General features: G+C 46.4%; 1 protein-coding gene across 1 annotated transcript in view; it reads left to right on the top strand.

Annotated features, from left to right (window-relative positions):
- Positions 1 to 21565, top strand: part of LOC144817999 (complement component C6-like) — a 652704-nt gene that overhangs the window by 434663 nt on the left and 196476 nt on the right. The window contains exon 10 of the mRNA XM_078675004.1: positions 4260 to 4426. Coding sequence (XP_078531130.1) covers positions 4260 to 4426 — 167 coding nt within the window. The remainder of the gene's footprint in view (positions 1 to 4259; positions 4427 to 21565) is intronic.

Genomic DNA, 21565 nt, shown 5'->3' with positions numbered 1-21565 from the left:
TGGGCCTCCGGTGGCCCACGTGTGTGTGACCAGACTCAGTTTGGGGTCTCTTCTGCAGCAGAGGTATTTCATTATGACAACAAATAAACCATCTCACGACTGGTGGGCATAATAAACCTGAGTGGTGATATCCTCATATACTCTCAGAGCCTGGAAGAGCACCATGAGCGACTGCGTGCCACACTACAGTGCCTGGCAGATTGTGGCCTCACCCTCCACCCCAAAAAATGCTTGGTCTATCAGAACTCTATCAACTTTTTCAGATACGTGTTCTCCCGCCATAGTCTCCAAGTCGACCCCAGGAAAGCGGAGTCTATCCGAAATGCCCCAGTACTGCACAACCCAACTGAAGTGCACAGTTACCTCCGCATGGTAACATTTTTCATATCCCCTGCGCCAATTCACGAAGACCAGCGTGCCCTGGTCCTAGGGCCCCAAGGAGGAGGTTGATTTTTAGTACATAAAGAAAGCACTGCTGGACCAGACCACGATGGCCTACTTCCATCCACGGAAAAGGACTGAGCTGGTCATGGGCACCATGGTTGTAGGACTCGGAGCTGTCCTCCTACAGGAAGATGCTCGAGGGGAGTGCGTCCCAGTGGCCTATGCAAGCCAGACTTTGTTGCCAACGGAATCCCGCTACGCACAAATAGAACGCGAGGCGTTGGCCATGAGATGGGCGTGCCCGCACTTTCACCTTTAACTATATGGTCACCAGTACAGGGTGGTGATGGATCACAAGCCATTCCTACCGCTGTTCAATGGTTCATCCGGTCTGACCTCCCGCAGATAGAAAGATGGGCCATACAGCTCCAAGCATATTCAGTCCAGTTAGTCTATAGGCCCGGGGTCAACAGCCCCGCTGATTTTCTGTTGCATCACCCTCCACCAGGCACCCCAGAGAGCAATCCCTGGACGAAGAACGCACTGAATGGTTCATGAACATGGTGGAGAACCACGCTTGCCCGATGGCCGTCACCCGAGAAGACATAAGGGAAGCCACGGATGCCAATGACATGCTCCGGAAGGTGAAAGAAGCCATGGATAAGGGACAATGGCACCGGTTACTTGAAAGATCCAAACTGGTGGACAAGCAGAACATGCATCACCAGCTCTGGAGAGCACGATACGAACTGAGCACGAGTGAATTCAGCCTGGTACTGCGAGGACAGATAATCGTCATCCCCATAACCCTCCAGGGTCTGATGGTCACTCTCTCCCACCAAGGTCATCAAGGGGTAGCTAAGACCAAAGCTAGGCTCAGAGTGAAAGTCTGGTTTCCAGACATGAATGAGCTTGTGGATGAAGAACTCCGGCGCTGCAACACCTGCACCATCACCGGCAAGGATCATGCTCCAGCGCTGACTGAAGCGCCGTGCCTCACTCCGTGGGCAAGGGTCAGTGTCAACTTGGGAGTTTTCCTGATGGGTGGACCACCCTTGTGATCATGGATTCATTCTTCAAGTTTGCAGTGGTCGAGCTGGTGCCCTTCACTCCGTTAGTCCACGTACGGCCAGCACTGGAGAAGACCGTTGCAATGTTTGGTCTGCCTGAAGAGGTGAACTCCCACAATGGGCCATCCCTTCCAAGGGCAAGAGTTTCAGGACTTTTTGGCACAAAAAGCAGTCAAAAACTGAAGAATCACACCCCAATGGCCACAGGCTAACAGGGAGGTGGAGAGTTTCATGAGGAGGACACTGAATCGAACCCTTAGGACAGAGTGGACCAGCATCATGACGCAGAAATATGTCTACACCAATTCCTCCTGGCGTACCGGCAGACCCCACACTCCACCCCCTCAACACTATTGTTACGACTGCCGCACAGGGATGTTATTCCGGAGGACTTCAAGTGGGTGCCACCAAGCTTAGACATGGAAAAAGCACAGCAGAAGCGACAGGCAACAAATGAGAAGGTGCGCCAAGATCGACATGTGAGGATGCCAAACCTGCAAGTAGGGTCACGAGTAGTGACCAAGGACTGCCATCCGGGGTGGAAGGTCCCCACCCCTACGAACCAGAGATATGGACAGTTGTGCACGTCAACAGATCCATGATAACAGTCAAACGCATCCAGCACACAGTTGTGAGGAATGTGGCCTGGTTCAAGGAGATCCCTCAAAACACTGCACCCGCAAACACCCTAAAGTGGGCAGAAAATAGTCCGGAGGACAAGGAATACCCACTCGACATGGCGGACAGAACGAGTTTACCGTCCACCCTTCAACAGGCAACAGGTGAGTCACCTGAAAATGAGGTCCTGGGCAACCAGCCACGAGCATCTCCGGAGACAAATCCCAGAGGTGCATCAGGTGGAGATCCGGACCGTGAACAAGAGCAGAGTATTGTGCCTAGAAATCAGCTATATCAACTGCGCCCGAACCCGGTGCCCAGCCAGAAGCTGAGAGACTTTATGTGTTAACGTGTTTAAGATTTTGTTTGGTTATGCATATTTCTTGATTAAAAGATGGGAAGGATGTAGATAAAAACACAAGCAGTGGTCGCACGTGATCACTAGCTGAGCAGGCATCTGTCATTAGTCGCTGTAGCTAGACCTGGAACCAAGCGTAGTGCTACTCACCACACCAGCTTCTGTAAGAGAGGCCATGTCTCTCAAACCAAGATATCTGTTCTCTGAGTGACAGTTAAAGATCATAATTGCTTCAGTTTGGGTGTACTTATGCTTAAGTGAATCCATAAAAAGTCCCCTGTTCATTTGCCCAAAGGGGTCTATTTGTAGTCTGCTGTTTGGAATCTTAGCATCTGTGGTGTCTTCTCTGGACACCTGAAGTATGAAGCACATGCTGAGGTAATGGCAGACTCCTTTAGTTAATATTCCATTACTGCATGTGTGTATGTATGTATATGTATTTCTATAGTGTAAACCTAAACAAAAGGCAGTGCACTCCATACATAGCAATGACGAGTTTTGCGAGAAATAGGATGTCAAACCTGCCGCTATTTAAAAGGGAGAGAAATGATCGGTGTTTACCGGAACCCCCCTGACTTGTGTGCATTAATCATCAATCCGGGCATGTTATTCTGTAAAAACTTGCAATTGGGTGGTATTTATTACCCCTGATAAATTCCAACTCAGCCAAGTTGCATTTTAGAAGGTGCATTATTTTGCTTGCTTCATCTTCTTCAGTTGTCAGGTGAACTGGGATCATTCAGGTAGATTCATCATCGGCATGTTTTGCGAGTCTGTAATAGCGATTAATAAGGAATCGCTATTACAGGCTCGCAAAACGGGATTCATGTAAAAATCGCAATATCTATTGCGATTCCTACAGCTTCCTTATTTGCGATTAGCTAATTGCTAATCGCAAATAAGGAATAACTCCCCATTCATTCCTAAAGGCCCATAGGAATGAATGGGAAGACATATCAATGTGCGAATCGCTATTAGCGATTCGCATATTGAGTTTGCGATTTCAAGGGTGCAGGGGGGTCCAAAGGACACCCTGTAGCACCCCTGAAATGTAAATTTACACAGGTGTTGCGCACACACATGTCCAAAGGACATGTGTGTGTGTAACATGCATTAGAGAAAAATGCACTAAAGTGCTTTTTTCTATTTTTTCACTATTTACCACGAAGTCAAACTTCATGGTAAATAGCGACCAAAAATTGCGAATTCGCAATGTAGAAATGGTTAATGAATTGAGTTTAAGGAATCTCAAATAGAGATTCCTTATATGCATTTCCTCGCAAATGTGCGAATTCTTTATTAGCGAATTTTGCATTTGGGATGATGAATCCCAAATGCATAAATTGCACTCGCAAAGGGCCAGATTCTCAGAATCTGGCCCTTTGCGAGCGCAATTAAGCTTGATGAATCTAGCTGATTGTCTGAAACTGACCTTTGAACTTGGCTACAGAAGTAGTTCTATTAAAAATGTTTTTCGTGGTGCTGGCGAAAAATAATGTATTCATTCATTCATTCAGGTCTTGCTCGCTCTTCCAGCTGAAATGTAGATTTGGCGACGTCTGTCTTTCCATTCATCCGATAATTCAGAAGCAGAGTGCATGCGACAGATGCCTGCTGATTAGTTTCAGACAAATAGTTACCAGTAAATGTGACTTACCCCTAGGGAAAGAAGTGGTCAGAGCTGCCCATAAGGATGCCATACTTCCCGCACCCATGCACTTGTCGCGGAGTTGCCTATTAAAAAAAGAATAAAAATAGTTTTCATTTGACAATTGCATTTTATCGTCTGTGGTGTTTGCTTCCTAAGACTCTTTTCCATCTCATTTTAGGCTCATTTATGCAGTCCTCCGAGAAATCTATTTCAATGGTAAAAGGTGGAAGGGCTGAATTCGCAGCAGCCTTGGCCTGGAATAAGAAGGGGGCTTTCCCAGGGTCTCAGACTCTAACAGATTGGATAGAGTCTACTAAAGATCACCCCGCTGTGCTCAATTTTAAGGTGAGAAGAAAACATGTTGTAGTGATGAACCTGAAAACGCTGATGCACGCCCCCGGACCCACTGAGCTATAGTGAGAAGTGCTTGCTCGATACGGCATAAGAGGCTGATTGAAAATGTGTATAATCACAAAAAATTCTCCATGGGACCTGCAGAATAAATTAAAACAGCCAGCTAATATAATCTGAGCACTGCCAAGCTCTCACATATCCTCCCTTGATCTCACTGTTAAGTGCTGTGTCCCAAGAAACAATATGAGTACCACTCAAGCCACTCACAGACGATGCAACAACACTTACCACATGGGCTCCAGCAAGTATGACACCATTTCGATCAAGCATTCCCCTATGATGTAGCGAGCTACCAGCTCTGAGTATCATCTTTGGTTCCACGTGTTGAGTAGGAAGAACCATACAAATGCAACTACACGATAATACAATAAGAGCCGAAATATGCAAAATAGACAAAGGCATGTTGTGGTACTCGTTTACCTAGTGTATCAATGGGTTTGAAGGTTGTTCGAAGCACAGATACTTGAGCAATGCAGGAGCATATGACCTTCTTTCCAAGTGCATCACTTATTGTTTTGCCTGAATTTAAATGATGTTCCAATGCCAAATATACCCAATTGTGTCCTCTAGTATGTCTGCTTTTGATTTCTGCAACAATAATCTTGGATCAATCTTTAACACTGTATTGATCTATGTCTTCACATTTACTCTTCTTAAAATTCGCAATTAATCCGTTCAGCAAAACTAATCCTCACCATATTTGGTAATGTCAATTGTTAGTCAAGTGGGTGTGTATAGATACTATGTCGAAATATGCAAAAACAAATATGATAATTAATGAAAGAACATGTTTCACACTCCCGTACGAGATATATAATAACTTCAAAAGCAAACAGTAGGTGTAAGTGGCGATTGACTTTATTGGAAAACAATAACAAAAACATAATAATTTGGTTAGCAGGAAATATGTGAACGCAATCCATACTATAATATGACAGATTTGAGATGACACTACTGTGTTTTGCTGATTCTCTTTCCACCAATTTCCAAAAGTTGCCAACATTTGCAGGTCATTTTCCACCCTAAAAATCACTTGTAAAGTTACTTCTGTGGGCAAGAACATTCATTTAATTCATGGGACCTGTGGGGTTGAGTTTCTCCACTACAAAATAATTGAAATCAAAGTACATGTTTGTATTAAATTTACAAGTGTGGAAATGTACAGTCTTACAGACCCATATGTAGAAATAGAAGTACTCATGATTATCTACTTCTTGTGTAGATTTCAGGAGTACATCTGGAATTATTTCTGAACTCCATAAAAGGTAAAGGTTTGAGTAGAGGGTTTAACTCATTTTTTGAGGTCAGGAAAGATGGATCTTGTTGGATCTGAGTGGGAAAGATATTACAGATCTTAGGATTTTGGCGGGAGAAAGTCCAGCACCTCCCTTTTTCCATGACTTTGATGTTGTGTGTGTTACATTGCCCCTCGGAGATTTTCCTACTCCTTGATAGGTATGCAGGGTAGCTGTGTTTCTCAAGTTTACAGCAAAGAGGGTAATGTAGTGAACATTGAAAAAAATGCAATCAAGTAGAGGAATCCAGTGTAGGTATTTGAGGGTGGTTGAGGATCTGTCAAACGTTGTTGGTCTTTTGATCACTTGGGCACCTGTTTGGGGGATTCAATTCGGGGGATCAGATGTAAGACTGGAATATTGAACAGGAGGATGCTGTCTTCATCAGTATGTGATGGGAACAAGATTTGGATCGCTGTTTTGAAATCAGTGTTGTGGAGGAACACCTTCATGTTACACAGCAAGATCAATTGATATCTGTCTTCTTGTGTCTCTTAGGAAATTTGCATTTAGAAGCTAAGGGCCATATGTATCATAGTTCCGTTTTGCAAATTCTAAATAGCGATTTTTAAGGAATCGCTATTTAGAATTCACAAAACGGTATGTATGTACAAAATCGCTTTTTTATAGCGATTCCTTACCATTCCTAATTTGCGATTAGCAAATTGCTAATCGCAAATTACCCATTCATTTCTATGGGCCAGGAGGCCTATAGGAATGAAGGGGCAATTTGCGATTAGCAATTTGCTAATCGCAAATTAGGAATATTTTCAATGGTGCTGGGGTGTCTCAAGAACACCCTACTGCACCCCTGAAAACGACATGTGGGGGCATATGGCACACAGGGCATGTATGAGCGTCATATGGCACCTTTGGAATTTAAATAAATTGCTTATTTAAAAGAATTCGCAACTTACCACCAACTTGAAGTTGGTGGTAATCTGCGAATCCTTATGGGCATTTTTGCATAAATATTTCGTTGATACATTGCATTTAAGGAATCGCAGAATTTGCGATTCCTTAAGTGCAATCGCAAAATAAGGAATGACAAAATTTGCGATTCCTTATTTTGCTGAGAAAATGTTTCATACATACCATTTAGCTAATTAGCATTCGGAAAGGCAGAAATTCGCAGAATTTCGGCCTTTGCGAATGCTAATTAGCTTGATACATATGGCCCTAAAAGTGGTATTGATGTGGGATCTTCTGGATTTACTGCTTTCAATAAGTTGTGGGGAGATACTTTCAAGATTCATTGTTAAGAGTCAGTTACAAACATGTTTGTGTTAGTTGTCTCTAATGATGAGCTTTAGCTCAGTTTGCAGGAAGTTGAACTACAGAACGTCTTAAACCCCAACATAGTAAAGATGTAGGTTTTTAACAAGGTGATGTCATTTCTTCACTTAGTTTCAGAAAAAGCTGGGTGTCCTCTACGTGGTAATGAATTTTGATTTCCTTGTCAGCCAAGGTGACTTGCAGGAGTTCCACGTAGTAGATGAATAGAACATGATACACAAATAACTTGGAGGAACTCAGAAGGATTTCAGGAATGAGGTGGGATCAGAAGGAGCTTATTTGCATGAACTGGAACCTACTGTTCAGGTGCATTATAAGTCACTGAGTATGATACAATCAATGGCCAATCTTTTTCAGAGATTAGTTATTAAATTTTAATGGTTGAAGGTGTTAAATGCTCCAAAGTGGTCCAGCATGTTGAGAAGGCGTAGGTTGCTATTGCCAGTAATATTCAATATTGCATTGTTGTCTGAATCCCAATTAATGGTTGTCAGAAATTGGGTTATTAATGTGGGAGGAGGAGCCCCCTGTCACCTTAATGATAATAATCTGGTTAGGTCAACTACTGGGAAAGTTTTCTCTGACCAGTCCTGCAGGCTGAAGCTCCACAGGGTAAGGTTCTAGGTGCCAGGTCTCTCTTCTCCCAGGTCTTCTGCAAGGGCCAGTCCACTCTGGTCCACTGAGCTGTCTTTTAGTCAGGAATCATTCTGCTTTTAGTGTCCCTTAATCAGACAAAATGGGTGGTCCGCTATTTGTCCCTTGGAGAGCAGTTCCAGTCACTAGGTTAAATCAACAGTCAGGAGTCCTTGAGTGCGGTTCCCTTCTTCCAACAGAGGTTTCTTCTTCAAATGGAGTTTTCCTAGGTCAAGGAATGTTCAGAATATGACAGAAAATTCACAAGCCAGTGACTGGAGAAATCCTCCCATCCAATTCTCATTATTTACTCTAGGTCACCCACCTCTTTTAACAGCACGTCTTCTTTGTCTTACTGACACAGTATTTTAAAACTTTGTGGGTATTTGACATAATTGTGTCTACCTAGCGTGATCTACACCGCAAGGTTGCACCGGCCACAGGGCTCCAGGTGCATCGAGCTGGGCTGCCATCTTGGAGATCAGCGCACTAGCTCTCATCACGCTGGGGGGTTAAAAGGCATGCTGATGCGAACATGCAGGGCTGCCTGACTGGGTCTGAGCTATGTTCAATGCTCGCTAGTACGAACGCTGCTTATTAAGGTCTCCTACCAATTTTAAGCTCTCTTAATTTGTTTTAGCACAGTATTTTAAAACTTTGTGTGTATTTGATATATTTGTGTCTACCTAGTGCAATCTAGACCGCAAGGTTGCACCGGCCACAGGGCTCCAGGTGCTTTGAGCGGGGCCGCCATCGTGGAGGTCACAATTAAAGTAATGGGGTAACCCATCAGGTGCTGGACCTGGGTATCAGTCAATATCAAACAACAATGGTCCGAGACCTCTATATTTCCAATTAAATTGGCTTGATCAATCCAAATTCACAAGTAAGGAGCATGTACACATTGATCAGCTCCACTCAATTTATGATAAACACATATGTAAGGCAACAGCATCCATTTCCAGAAACAATACAGTCTTTTAATCTATTGCCTCAATCTCAAACCAAGAGTATAAAATTCAAAATTCAATTTGCAAGTCAGTACAAAATATACATTGCCCCGAATAGAGCGTGCAGCATAGCAAAGGGTGCCAAGAAAGTGTGAAGTGATTAAAGAAGGAGAAGGAAAAATCAAAAAAGGTGACATACAATTCAAATAATTTTTGAAGGACAGTATCGGACCTACAAATAACCGATCTGCATAACCTAGCCACTTAATTAATAAACAAACACTCTCTCTTTCTTGATTTAGGACAAAATTATATGTAATTAATATCTGCACATAATCATAAAGAGAATAAAATAGGTGGTCCAGGTTTAGTAAGGTGTCGACGTTTCGACTCGTCTTAGGGTCTTACGGTTAGTTATGCTTTGTCCATGCGAGTCTTCTTCAGGACATTATATACGGGGCAAACAGGGATCTTTATGATGATCCTATAAGGGAGATAGATAACCGTAAATTGGAGCCGTTGCCGGGCATATGAATCACAGATTCCCTTTTCGGGCAGGAATCTGTGATCCATATGCCCGGCAACGGCTCCAATTTACGGTTATCTATCTTCCTTATAGGATCATCATAAAGATCCCTGTTTGCCCCGTATATAATGTCCTGAAGAAGACTCGCATGGCCCAGGCATAACTAACCACAAGGCCCTAAGACGAGTCGAAACGTCGACACCTTACTAAACCTGGACCACCTATTTTATTCTCTCTATGATTATGTGCAGATATTAATGACATATAATTTTGTCCTAAATCAAGAAACAGAGAGTGTTTGTTTATTAATTAAGTGGCTAGGTTATGCAGATCGGTTATTTGTAGGTCCAATACGGTCCTTCAAAAATTATTTGAATTGTATGTCACCTTTTTTGATTTTTCCTTCTCCTTCTTCTTTAATCACTTCACACTTTCTTGGCACCCTTTGCTATACTGCACGCTCTATTCGGGGCAATGTATATTTTGTACTGGCTTGCAAATTGAATTTTGAATTTTATACTCTTGGTTTGAGATTGAGACAATAGATTAAAATACTGTATTATTTCTGGAAATGGATGCTGTTGCCTTATATATGTGTTTATCATAAATTGAGTGGAGCTGATCAATGTGTACATGCTCCTTACTTGTGAATTTGGATTGATCAAGTCAATTTAATTGGAAATATAGAGGTCTCGGACCATTGTTGTTTGATATTGCCATCGTGGAGGTCAGCACACTAGCTTTCATCACGCTGGGGGATTAAAAGGCACGCTGATGCGAATGCACAGCGGGCGCGCCGCTGGCTTGCCAAAGGCGCACCTAAGGGAAGCCCGTCTGCACCCATCCGCGCTCAGGCCGGGCTCAGAGCCTGTCCCCCTGGCTGTTGCGATCCAATTAGGCCGACCTACACCAGGGAGCAGGGAGGACCTTACCAAACTTGACCCTAGAGGGGGAAATGCTAGGTGTCCTTGTATACCTCTAGAAGGTATGTCTAAACACCTCAGAATTATTTCCCCCTCCTGCAACACCCATCTGCCACACAGCCTAGACCTTCTGTCTTAGGCCCCAGCGACGATAGGTAAGAGGGACAATAAGGCGGGCCCACCACCCCTTAGAGGCATGCTGTTGAATGCTAGATCATTAATCAAACATAGCACGGAATGCGCTCGGCTCATCGGAGAACAAGACATTAATTTGGCCCTCATAACTGAATCATGGTCGGATCAGGCCTCCAGGCCTGACTCAGCTAACGATACCCCACTGGGATTTCACTGTCATACCTTGGACAGACCTCACGGAAGAGGGGGAGGACTAGCAGTTATCTACCACCACTCATTGGAACCATATTTCACAATGCTTCAAATGCCTCTTATGAGGCTCTTTCATTTAGCCTACGCACCTCACACCACAGTACCCTCAAGGGGATACTTCTTTATCGCCCTCCGGGACCTAGTGGCGGCTTCCTAGAACAGCTGGGGTCACTGCTTGCAGAAGGGTTATGCGCAGACTCCTTTTCTGTGCTAGGGGATTTTAAATTCCATCTGGCGGACCTATCCAATCCAGACACCGTCGCTCTAGTGCAGATGATGGAGGCAGGTGAACTTAAACAGCTGATTGGAGGACCAACACACAGCAAGGGATATACCTTAGACGGGATATACTCCAATAATCCCACACTGACAGTCAGCTCCGTACTGCCTCTGGTATGGTCTGATCACAACACCATCTCTTTTGAGGTCACAGAGTCCATAGGTCATAAAATCAAACCAGATCATACAGGGAATATTGGGAAAAGAGTTTGGAAAAAATGTAGACTGCAAAGAACTAGGGGAAGCATTAAAAATCACTAAGCGCCCCCTCCCCTCAAAGGTGGAAGATGTTGCCTCTGCATACACAGAATGGCTAGATGAAGCCTTCAATAAACTTGCCCAATCAAAAAATTGACCCCTAAAAGGACAAAACCGTCTGCCCCATGGTTCTTAGAAGAACTAAAAACACTAAAACAGTCCTGCATACGTCTAGTAAGGGTGTGGAGGAAAGACTACACAAGCATGGATAAGGATAACTACAAGCAGTCTCTCAGGCAGTATAAAGACAAACTGTTGGAAACCAAAAAGATGTACTATGCAGAACAAATCACTCAGGCCAAATCTGACCCTAAGGTACTTTTCAAAACTACCTCCAAACTTGCGGCCCCAGAGAGTCCCAAGAGCCAAAGCAGCCCAGAGATGGGTGAAACATTAGCCAAATTCTTCCAACAAAAAGTAGAAATTATATTCTCCACTTTTAGCCTAGTACAAAAGGAAATTAAAACGCCACGAGGCATGGAACCAAATACACCCGTGTTAGCCAATTTTGCTATGCTAGAAACACTTATCGTCCTAAAACCTCTGAACTCCATTCGCTCCGGTACAACGATGGACCCTTGTCCGGCATCAGTACTGAAGCAAATCTCTGAAATAATAGGGTCAACCCACACACCACTGTTCAATAACATAACTACATCAGGTATATTTACTATCCAGTAGAAGAAGGCCTCTATTCTTCCCTTATTAAAAACCCCAACTTTGGACCCCAGCGATCCAAACAACTACAGACCAATTTCAAGACTCCCACTTCCGTCCAAGATCCTTGAAAAGGCGATAAACACACAACTCAGCTCATATCTCTCAAACAACAATTTGCTCGACCCTCACAATATGGTTTTAGAGCAATCATAGCACAGAGCTGGCTCTAATTAAATCCACTGAGGAGGTGAGGGAGGCACTGGACAGAGGAGGAAAGGTTATTCTGATTTTATTAGATTTGTCAGCAGCCTTTGACACGGTCCATCACAAGGTCCTGATGGGCCGGTTGCCTTAAATAGGGGTTCAAGGAGCTGCATGGAACCTCCTGCAGGCGTTCCTGTTGGAACGCTCTCAAACAGTGGACATGGACAACCATTGGTCATAGCCTTTTACTCTCCCTTGTGGGGTACAACTGGGATCATCATTAAGCCCTACACTTTTTCATATATATGTGATCTCCTTGGCAGCCATGATCAAAACCTATGGTTATCAAATAAGTTCATATGCAGACGATACACAAATAGTGTTATCAATCACACACGGACAGGAGAAGGAAACTGAGGCTCACTTTCATAACTGCATGAAGGCTATCTCCGGATGTATGTCAGCCAACTGCTTAAAATTAAACTCTGGCAAAACAGAGGTCCTTATATTTAGAAATAACACCAATATCTGGACGCCAGAGTGGTGGCCAGATGAGCTGGGCATATGCCCATCACCTACCAGGAAAGCAAAAAACCTGGGGGTGAATATGGACAATAAACTCTCTTACGGCGACCACATAAGCATGGTGGTCTTGGCCTGCTACCTAATCTTCAGGATATTAAGGAAAATAAAGAGCTTTCTCACTGAGAGCAGTCTCAGGACAGTGATCACAGCCCTCATTATGGCAAGGATCGACTATTACAATAGTCTTCTGCTAAATACTCAAAAGGCTCATCAATAGACTGCAAATCGCTCAAATTGCAGCAGCAAGATTAATCACAGGCTCTCCCAAATTTGTCTCTGTAAAGAAAGAGCTAGCACAACTTCATTGGATCCCCATGAGGCAAAGAGTATGTTTGAAGGCCCTTTGTATGGCCTTCAAAGCCCTTAATGGAATTGGCCCCAATCATCCAAGGCAGAAATTTAAGAGGTATGTGCCCACTAGAAATCTTCGGTCCACACAGCTCTCACAGCCCACACAGCTCTCACAGCTCACACAGCTCACATCCCACATCCCACACAGCTCTCACAGCTCTCACAGCCCATACAGCTCTCACAGCCCACACAGCTCTCACAGCCCACACAGCTCTCACAGCCCACAGAGCTCTCACAGGCCTCACAGCCCTCACAGCTCTCACAGCTCTCACAGCCCACACAGCCCGCACTCTCACAGCCCACACAGCTCTCACAGCCCACACAGCTCTCACAGCCCACACAGCTCTCACAGCCCACACAGCCCTCACAGCCCACACAGCTCTCACAGCCCACACAGCTCTCACAGCCCACACAGACCTCACAGCTCACATAGCCCTCACAGCCCACACAGCTCACATCCCACAGAGCTCTCACAGCTCTCACAGCCCATACAGCTCTCACAGCCCACACAGCTCTCACAGCACACACAGCTCTCACAGCCCACACAGATCTCACAGGCCTCACAGCCCACACAGCTCTCACAGCCCACACAGCTCTCACAGCCCACGCAGCTCTCACAGCTCTCACAGCCCACACAGCCCACACTCTCACAGCCCACACAGCTCTCACAGCCCACACAGCTCTCAAAGCCCACACAGCTCTCACAGCCCACACAGCCCACACAGCTCTCACAGCCCACACAGATCTCAGAGGCCTCACAGACCTCACAGCCCACACAGCTCTCACAGCCCACAGAGCTCTCACAGCCCACACAGCCCACACAGCTCTCACAGCCCACGCAGCTCTCACAGCTCTCACAGCCCACACATCCCACACTCTCACAGCCCACACAGCTCTCACAGCCCACACAGCTCTCAAAGCCCACACAGCTCTCACAGCTCTCACAGCCCACACAGCCCACACAGCTCTCACAGCCCACACAGCTCTCACAGCTCACACAGCCCTCACAGCCCACACAGCTCACATCCCACACAGCTCTCACAGCTCTCACAGCCCATACAGCTCTCACAGCCCACACAGCTCTTACAGCCCACACAGCTCTTACAGCTCTCACAGCCCACACAGCCCACACAGCTCTCACAGCCCACACAGCTCTCACAGCTCACACAGCCCTCACAGCCCACACAGCTCACATCCCACACAGCTCTCACATCTCACTCAGCCCATACAGCTCTCACAGCCCACACAGCTCTCACAGCCCACAGAGCTCTCACAGCCCACACAGCTCTCACAGGCCTCACAGCCCTCACTGCCCAACAGCCCTCACAGCCCACACAGCCCACACAGCTCTCACAGCCCAGACAGCTCTCACAGCCCACACAGCTCTCACTGCTCTCACAGCCCACACAGCTCACACTCTCACAGCCCACACAGCTCTCACAGCCCACATAGCTCTCACAGCCCACACATCTCTCACAGCTCACACAGCTCTCACAGCCCACACAGCTCTCACAGCCCACACAGCTCTCACAGGCCTCACAGCCCTCACAGCCCACACAGCCCTAACAGCCCTCACAGCCCACACAGCTCTCACAGCCCACACAGCTCTCACAGCCCACACAGCCCACACAGCTCTCACAGCTCTCACAGCCCACACAGCCCACACTCTCACAGCCCACACAGCTCTCACAGCTCACACAGCCCTCACAGCCCACACAGCTCACATCCCACACAGCTCTCACAGCTCTCACAGCCCATACAGCTCTCACAGCCCACACAGCTCTCACAGCTCACACAGCCCTCACAGCCCACACTGTCTCACATCCCACACAGCTCTCACAGCTCTCACAGCCCATACACCTCTCACAGCCCACACAGCTCTCACAGCCCACACAGCTCTCACAGCCCACACAGCTCTCACAGGCCTCACAGCCCTCACAGCCCACACAGCTCACATCCCACACAGCTCTCACAGCTCTCACAGCCCATACAGCTCTCACAGCCCACACAGCTCTCACAGCCCACACAGCTCTCACAGCCCACACAGCTCTCACAGCCCACACAGCTCTCACAGGCCTCACAGGCCTCACAGCCCAAACAGCCCTCACAGCCCTCACAGCCCACACAGCTCTCACAGTCCACACAGCTCTCACAGCCCACAGAGCCCACACAGTTCTCACAGCCCACACAGCTCTCACAGCTCTCACAGCCCACACAGCCCACACTTTCACAGCCCACACAGCTCTCACAGCCCACACAGCTCTCACAGCCCACACAGCTCTCACAGCTCACACAGCTGTCACAGCCCACACAGCCCACACAGCTCTGGCAAAGATAATACCAGCAGCGAACAAGCACTGGCAAAGACAATAACGGCAGCAAACAAACACTGGCAAAGACAATAATGTCAGCAAAGAAACACTGGCAAAGACAATAACGGCAGCAAAGAAACACAGGCAAAGGCAATACCAGCAGCAAACAAACACTGGCAAAGATTATACAATCAGGGGGGCAGGGGCATGAAAAACGGCACAATCAGGGGCAGAAGGCCCGACAAATGGCACAATCAGGGGGCAGAAGGCAAGAAAAAATGGCACAATTAGTGGGCAGAAGGCAACAAATACGGCACAATCGGGGAGCAGAAGGCAAGAAATACGGCACAATCAGGGTGCAGAAGGCAAGAAATATGGCACAATCAGGGTGCAGAAGACAAGAAATACGGCACAATCAGGGGGGTAAAAGCCAAGAAATATGGCACAATCAGGGGGGCAGAAGCAAGAAATACGGCACAATCAGGGGAGCAGAAGGCAAGAAATACGGCACAATCAGAGAGTATCTTGCTCTGGTCCAAAAATCAGATCCCTAGGGCTGCTCAGGTGGTCCCACAAGGATATTAACATATTTAAACGTTATCCGCTAATAGAATTAGCATTTTAAAAACCTTGCAAATTCACTGAAAAAAACATAGGTTTCAGGCCTTATTTAGTTAGGAATTAGCATTTAAAAAACCTTTGAAATTCACTGAAAAAACTATAGGTTTCAGTCCTTATATAGTTAGGAATTAGCATTTAAAAAACCTTGCAAATTCACTGAAAAAACCATAGGTTTCAGGCCTTATATAGTTAGGAATTAGCATATAAAAAACCATTGAAATTGCTCCTATATAGTTAGTTGTACTAACTATATTTGGCGCACCCGCAATCCACTGCTGATGATGTCACATATTACATCATTCATGACATGGTCAGTGACATCACTGATGACATCACTGATGACATCTCAAATGCCATCACTGATGACATCACTGATGACATCTCATTTGACATCACTGATCACATCACTGATGACAACCTTCATGTGATAATACGATGCACCTCCTCACACTCTAATATAACCTTTGATACACCCAGTGTTAAATACAGACTACCATTCTTGAAACCATTGACACACCAATACCAGTTACTACATAGGCACTCACTGATTCCTAGGTCTACACACACATCCACTCATTCACCCATACAATCACTCATACATACAGTCACTCATCAATACAACACTATCATATGCACTCATACAGCTATGCAGACACTCACACACTGCCACTCATCCATGGAGTTACTCACACACCTAGTCAGTCATGTAAAGAATCAATCACCCTTCCATTTCCTCATCTATACAGTTATACACACAACACCTTACTTATTCAAACATATACTAACACATACTTACTCTCTTATACAATCGCTGATACAAGTACACATTGATCTGCACAGAGTCACACACCTCCCAGCCAGCCACACACACACTCAGTCTCCCATACAAATACTTAGGCAACTATATAGCCACTCATATAGCTACTGATCAACACATGCAGCAGCTTACACAACAACAGACATTCTGATGCACACATTCAGACAGTTTAGTCACTAACCTATGCATTCAGTAAGACACATTTAATCACTCACTCATACAGTCAGTCATGCACCTACTAAATCCTTCATCCAGACACTTATACATCCACTCATTCTTCAATATGTAAAACATATTTAAACTTTACAGAAAAACACAGTCACTGGATGATGTCATCAGTGATGTCATTTGAGATGTCATCAGTGATGTCATCAATGATGTCACTGACCATGTCATGAATGATGTAATATGTGACATCATCAGCAGTGGATTGCGGGTGCGCCAAATATAGTTAGTACAACTAACTATATAGGAGCAATTTCAATGGTTTTTTATATGCTAATTCCTAACTATATAAGGCCTGAAACCTATGGTTTTTTCAGTAAAAATATATATATATATATATATATCTGTGTGTGTGTGATGTACATACCCTCGGCAGCCAGCATATGACATTTAACCCGTTCCGTGCTCATGACGAGCTGAGCTCGTCATGACCGTTGAGCGGCGCCCACGCAGGGATAATTCCCCTGCTGTGCTGGGCGTTCCATTGGAATGGGCATGGTCATGAGGAGCTCAGCTCATCATGAGCACAGCGCCACCGTGCTGCATGACGAGCCGAGCTCATCATGAGCACCGCGGTGCTGCGCGTGCCCCCCTCCCCCCAGCACAGTAGGGGAATTAGCCCACCTGCACCATCTACTATCCCCTTATAGGAAAGCTAACAAGAGCAATTGGATGAATCCTATTTTACCAACACCATTTTACAGAGTCCTAATACCTGTGTGAAATTGGATTGCTTAAAGTTAGTAATTGCAATGCTTAGTTCCTAAGAATTCATGTTTCCCTTAACGTAGAACAACTTAGGCCTCATCATCCATCTATGTAACGTTGCTGTCTAACACTTAATTTGAGCCACTGTTTATTTTGTGTTATAATAAAGACTGGCAGACTTCATTAGCCAAGAAATAATTCCTCGTAGCTACCATAGCATAGTCTACTTTCCCGGCTGACTAACCTACTATGTAATATTTTGTGTGTTGAGAACCGATGTTATAAACGTTAAAGCTCCATGTGTTAGAATTAGTGAGAAACTCTTCGAATGTATGTCATTGCAACTGTTGCTCTTAGACTATTTCCTATTTATTAGGAGCATGTGAACTATGTACTATTGTAGTAAATGTGTGACGATTTTGTCTGAAGTCTTATTAAAAGGTGTGCTTTCTACATGTTAGGAGGAGACCCTTTCCCCAATCTCAGAAGGTGAATCTATCCTAGATTATTATTAGAACTTTACTGATTTCCTTGCTGTGCTCTTTATGATTTGTAGGCTTAGTGGGTATTCCATCTGATTACCTAGCTTTTGAATTTCTGTATTTTACTTATCTAATTAAATCTTAAATCTAAGATGCTTGTCTGTTGTCCTTTACCAAAAATGCTCATTTCGTGTCTTCTGTACATTCCATACTTGGCTTATTAATAGAGACGGGTCCAGCTGAGAGCACCAAAGTCCGGTAGGAACTACACCGCTCCTGATTTGGCACCAGGATGCTGAAAAGAAATTTATTGTGTGGGTTTGCATGCTAGTACCTGCAAAAATGTTGTTCAGAAATTTTTTAAAAGCCTGTGGTAACTATGCAGAAGAGATACATTTGCTACACATAGTCATGGAGGAGGACATTGTTGTTCATTTTTTTCATGGGTTTGTATGGCAGTTGCTTTTTTGAGGGTATTGCTCAGGATTATGTGCTTTGAGAATGTTATTTGTAAGGTCTTCTGGCTCCTGGCTGGGTATCTTCCAGAACGTTAGTATATGTGTGGTGTAGGTAGAGTCATGGAAGGCTACTTAGATAATGTTGCTGGGATAATGCTATTTTTTTAAGATCTGGGGTTCAATGACTTGAAGAGGCCTGAGAGCTCCTTGATGAAAACGGGGTTCACTTCAATCAATAATGAGGCTGCGCTGGAGGAAACAGGGATAGTAGGAGACCAACTATAGTTGGCACTTGGGCAGTGTACCTATGAAAATAGTTACATCATATCCCTATTCAGGAAAAATTAGAAAGAGAACATATTGCAAATTTGACGAATAAGACACTGACTCATTCTAATGCACTTAAATCACTTTATGGCACCACGGGGCGCAGCTACTTTAGCCATTTATTAGCTGTATGTAAGATGGAAAAAAACAACGCTGTTCCATGTTGTAGAAATGATAAAAGTAGATCAATGGCACTTTATGCATAGAGGGAAGGATTCTGCATTTAATTTGCAATCTAAATACGATGCCACCAATCGAGGCATTACACATTGCAATAGGTTTGGTAAGCACTTATATAAGAGGATTGGCAGCCATAGTACTTTGGGGTCATCAACCTTTTCACTTGCAGGAAAACACCATTAGGAAGCTTATTAGTGTAAAATGCTTCAATCTCATAAGGGCTGTATTCTGATGACACATCTCTTATCCGCACTTGAACACTTTAGTTTAAATTTGGTAGACCTGTAAAATATGAATTATTTAAGTCTTAAAGTCTATCTGAAATCTCTTTTGAAAAGTAGCTCCATGGAATACGACATCTGCCTCTGTGGGAGAATAAAGAGGCTGGGTGAAATAATACGGTCTGGCTGTGTTTTGGCACCACAACCCTACTTAGGCTGGAACTTAGGGGTTCATTACGATGGTGCGCGGTCATCAGTCCACCCGCCATCATTGCGGTGCTGGGACCGCCCACCAGACATGCAGCAGTCCCACCACACAGTTAGGATGCACCTGCCATACTGGCGGGCGCATCCTGGGCTTTTAAAATTGCAGACGGTGCTGCTGGCTGCTGCACCGTACGCAATGGTGCGATTGCTGTTGGCAGTGAAGCGGCAGACGGACTTTGCGTCCGCTGCGGTACCCACTGCCATCCTAATTTGGCGGTGGGTAATAGGCTTGGTGATGGCGGAAGGACCGCCGGTGGTCCTTCCGCCATCATAATGGCTCCCTTAGAGGCGACCCTCATCCCTGCATTCAGGTCAGGTCACCCCCACGCCGCTGCCCGGTCTCTGACCTGGGTTCCTCTGCTCCTCTTTTTCCCGCTGCATTCCAGTCGCCTCTGCAAGCCCTGACACCGGATTCTCCTGCCCCACAGCTGTGCCAGATTCTTCCCCGCTTTTCCCGCCGTTGACCTCCCCTGCGGCCCCGCCCCCAGACGCCTATTCGCGGCCCCAATCCCGCCACCCAGCTGCTCCTCCCTCCCAACCCACTCATATGCAGACCGCGAAGCGGCCGCGCGCCGCTGGCGCTTCGGATCGCCTAAGGCAAGCCCCTCTGCGCCCGTCCTCGCCTGAACCATGCCCAGAGCCAGAACCCCTGACTCCAGCGATTGCCACAACATCCGCCTCCACTACACCAACAGCAACCTCCACGCACTCAACACCGGATGATCTAGCACCTGCTTCCTGGCCGACCCAAGGCGCACCCACGTGCCCTTCTCCTGCAGGAACTGCAGCTACACCAGCACCCGGCCCGCCAACGCACCTGCCAAACAAGCCAACCACCTGCAATGCATCCTCCTCAACACCCACTCCGCCAGGAAACACGCCGTAGAACTCTGGGACTTATTCGACACCCACAACCCAGACGTCGCCTTCCTGACCGAAACCTGGCTGAACTCCTCCTCGGCACCGGATGTCGCCATAGCCATCCCGGAAGGATACAAGATCATCCGCAAGGACCGCACCAACGGACTGGGAGGAGGAATCGCCGCAGGAACACCCTCAACGTCTATATTACTGACGCCGACACCCTCTGCACCGCCGAACACCTACACTTCCAGATCCACACCGACCCCAACACTACCCTCAGAGGAACGCTCGTCTACAGGCCCCCCGGACCCCGACCACAGTTCTGCGCCGCAATCGACGACCTCGCCTCCTCGGACTACTTCCTCCTGGGGATCTGAACCTCGAGAACAACAACGACCCCAACTCCTCGACCCTGATCGACAACCTCGCCAACCTCGGACTCATGCAACTCGTCACGACGCCCACCCACTCCACAGTCCACACGCTGGACCCCATCTTCTCAGCCAGCACCCACGTCTCCTTCAACCACACCACGGAACTCCACTAGACCGACCACCGCTGCATCCACTTCACCTTTCGAAAAGCGGTCACCCCCCACCGCAACCAACAGATGCCCCGTCGCCACTGGAGCAAAGTCATCGACGATCAGCTAAACGCCACCCTCGCCCATCACCCACCAGCAGAACCGACCGAACAGACACCGCAGCCTACAACCTCAGACACTGGATCGAAGACTGCGGCAACGCCCTGGCCCCCATCAAGAACCCTCCCACCAGCCACTCCAGGAAGAAAGCAAACTGGTTCTCCCAAGACCTGCAAAAATCCAAGAAAACCTGCCGGAAGCTAGAGAAGATCTGGATCCGCGAACGAACCCTGGAAAGCCGCACTATGCACAAGGACGCCACCCGCAACCACCACTACCTCATCAGAGCCGCCAAGAGAGCCTCTTACAAAGACCGCCTAGACCACAATGCACACAACAGCAAAGAGCTCTTCAACATCGTGAAAGAACTCTCCAACCCCACCTCTAGCGCAATCAACATCCCCCCTCACAAGAACTGTGCAACTCGCTCGCCACCTTTTTCCACCGCAAGATCGCAAACATCCACGACAGCTTCATCACCACGCCCGCCCCAGCCATCACCGAGACCCACACGACCGCCACCCACACCAACCGCCTGACCAAACATCGACATCAGCGACACCATCAAGATCATGAACTCCGTGCACTCCGGCTCCCC

This window comes from Lissotriton helveticus, chromosome 2_1 (assembly GCF_964261635.1).
Source record: "Lissotriton helveticus chromosome 2_1, aLisHel1.1, whole genome shotgun sequence".
Taxonomy (NCBI): Eukaryota; Metazoa; Chordata; class Amphibia; order Caudata; family Salamandridae; genus Lissotriton; species Lissotriton helveticus.
Note: the sequence above shows the minus strand (reverse complement) of the source record. Positions and strands in the feature narration are given on the sequence as shown.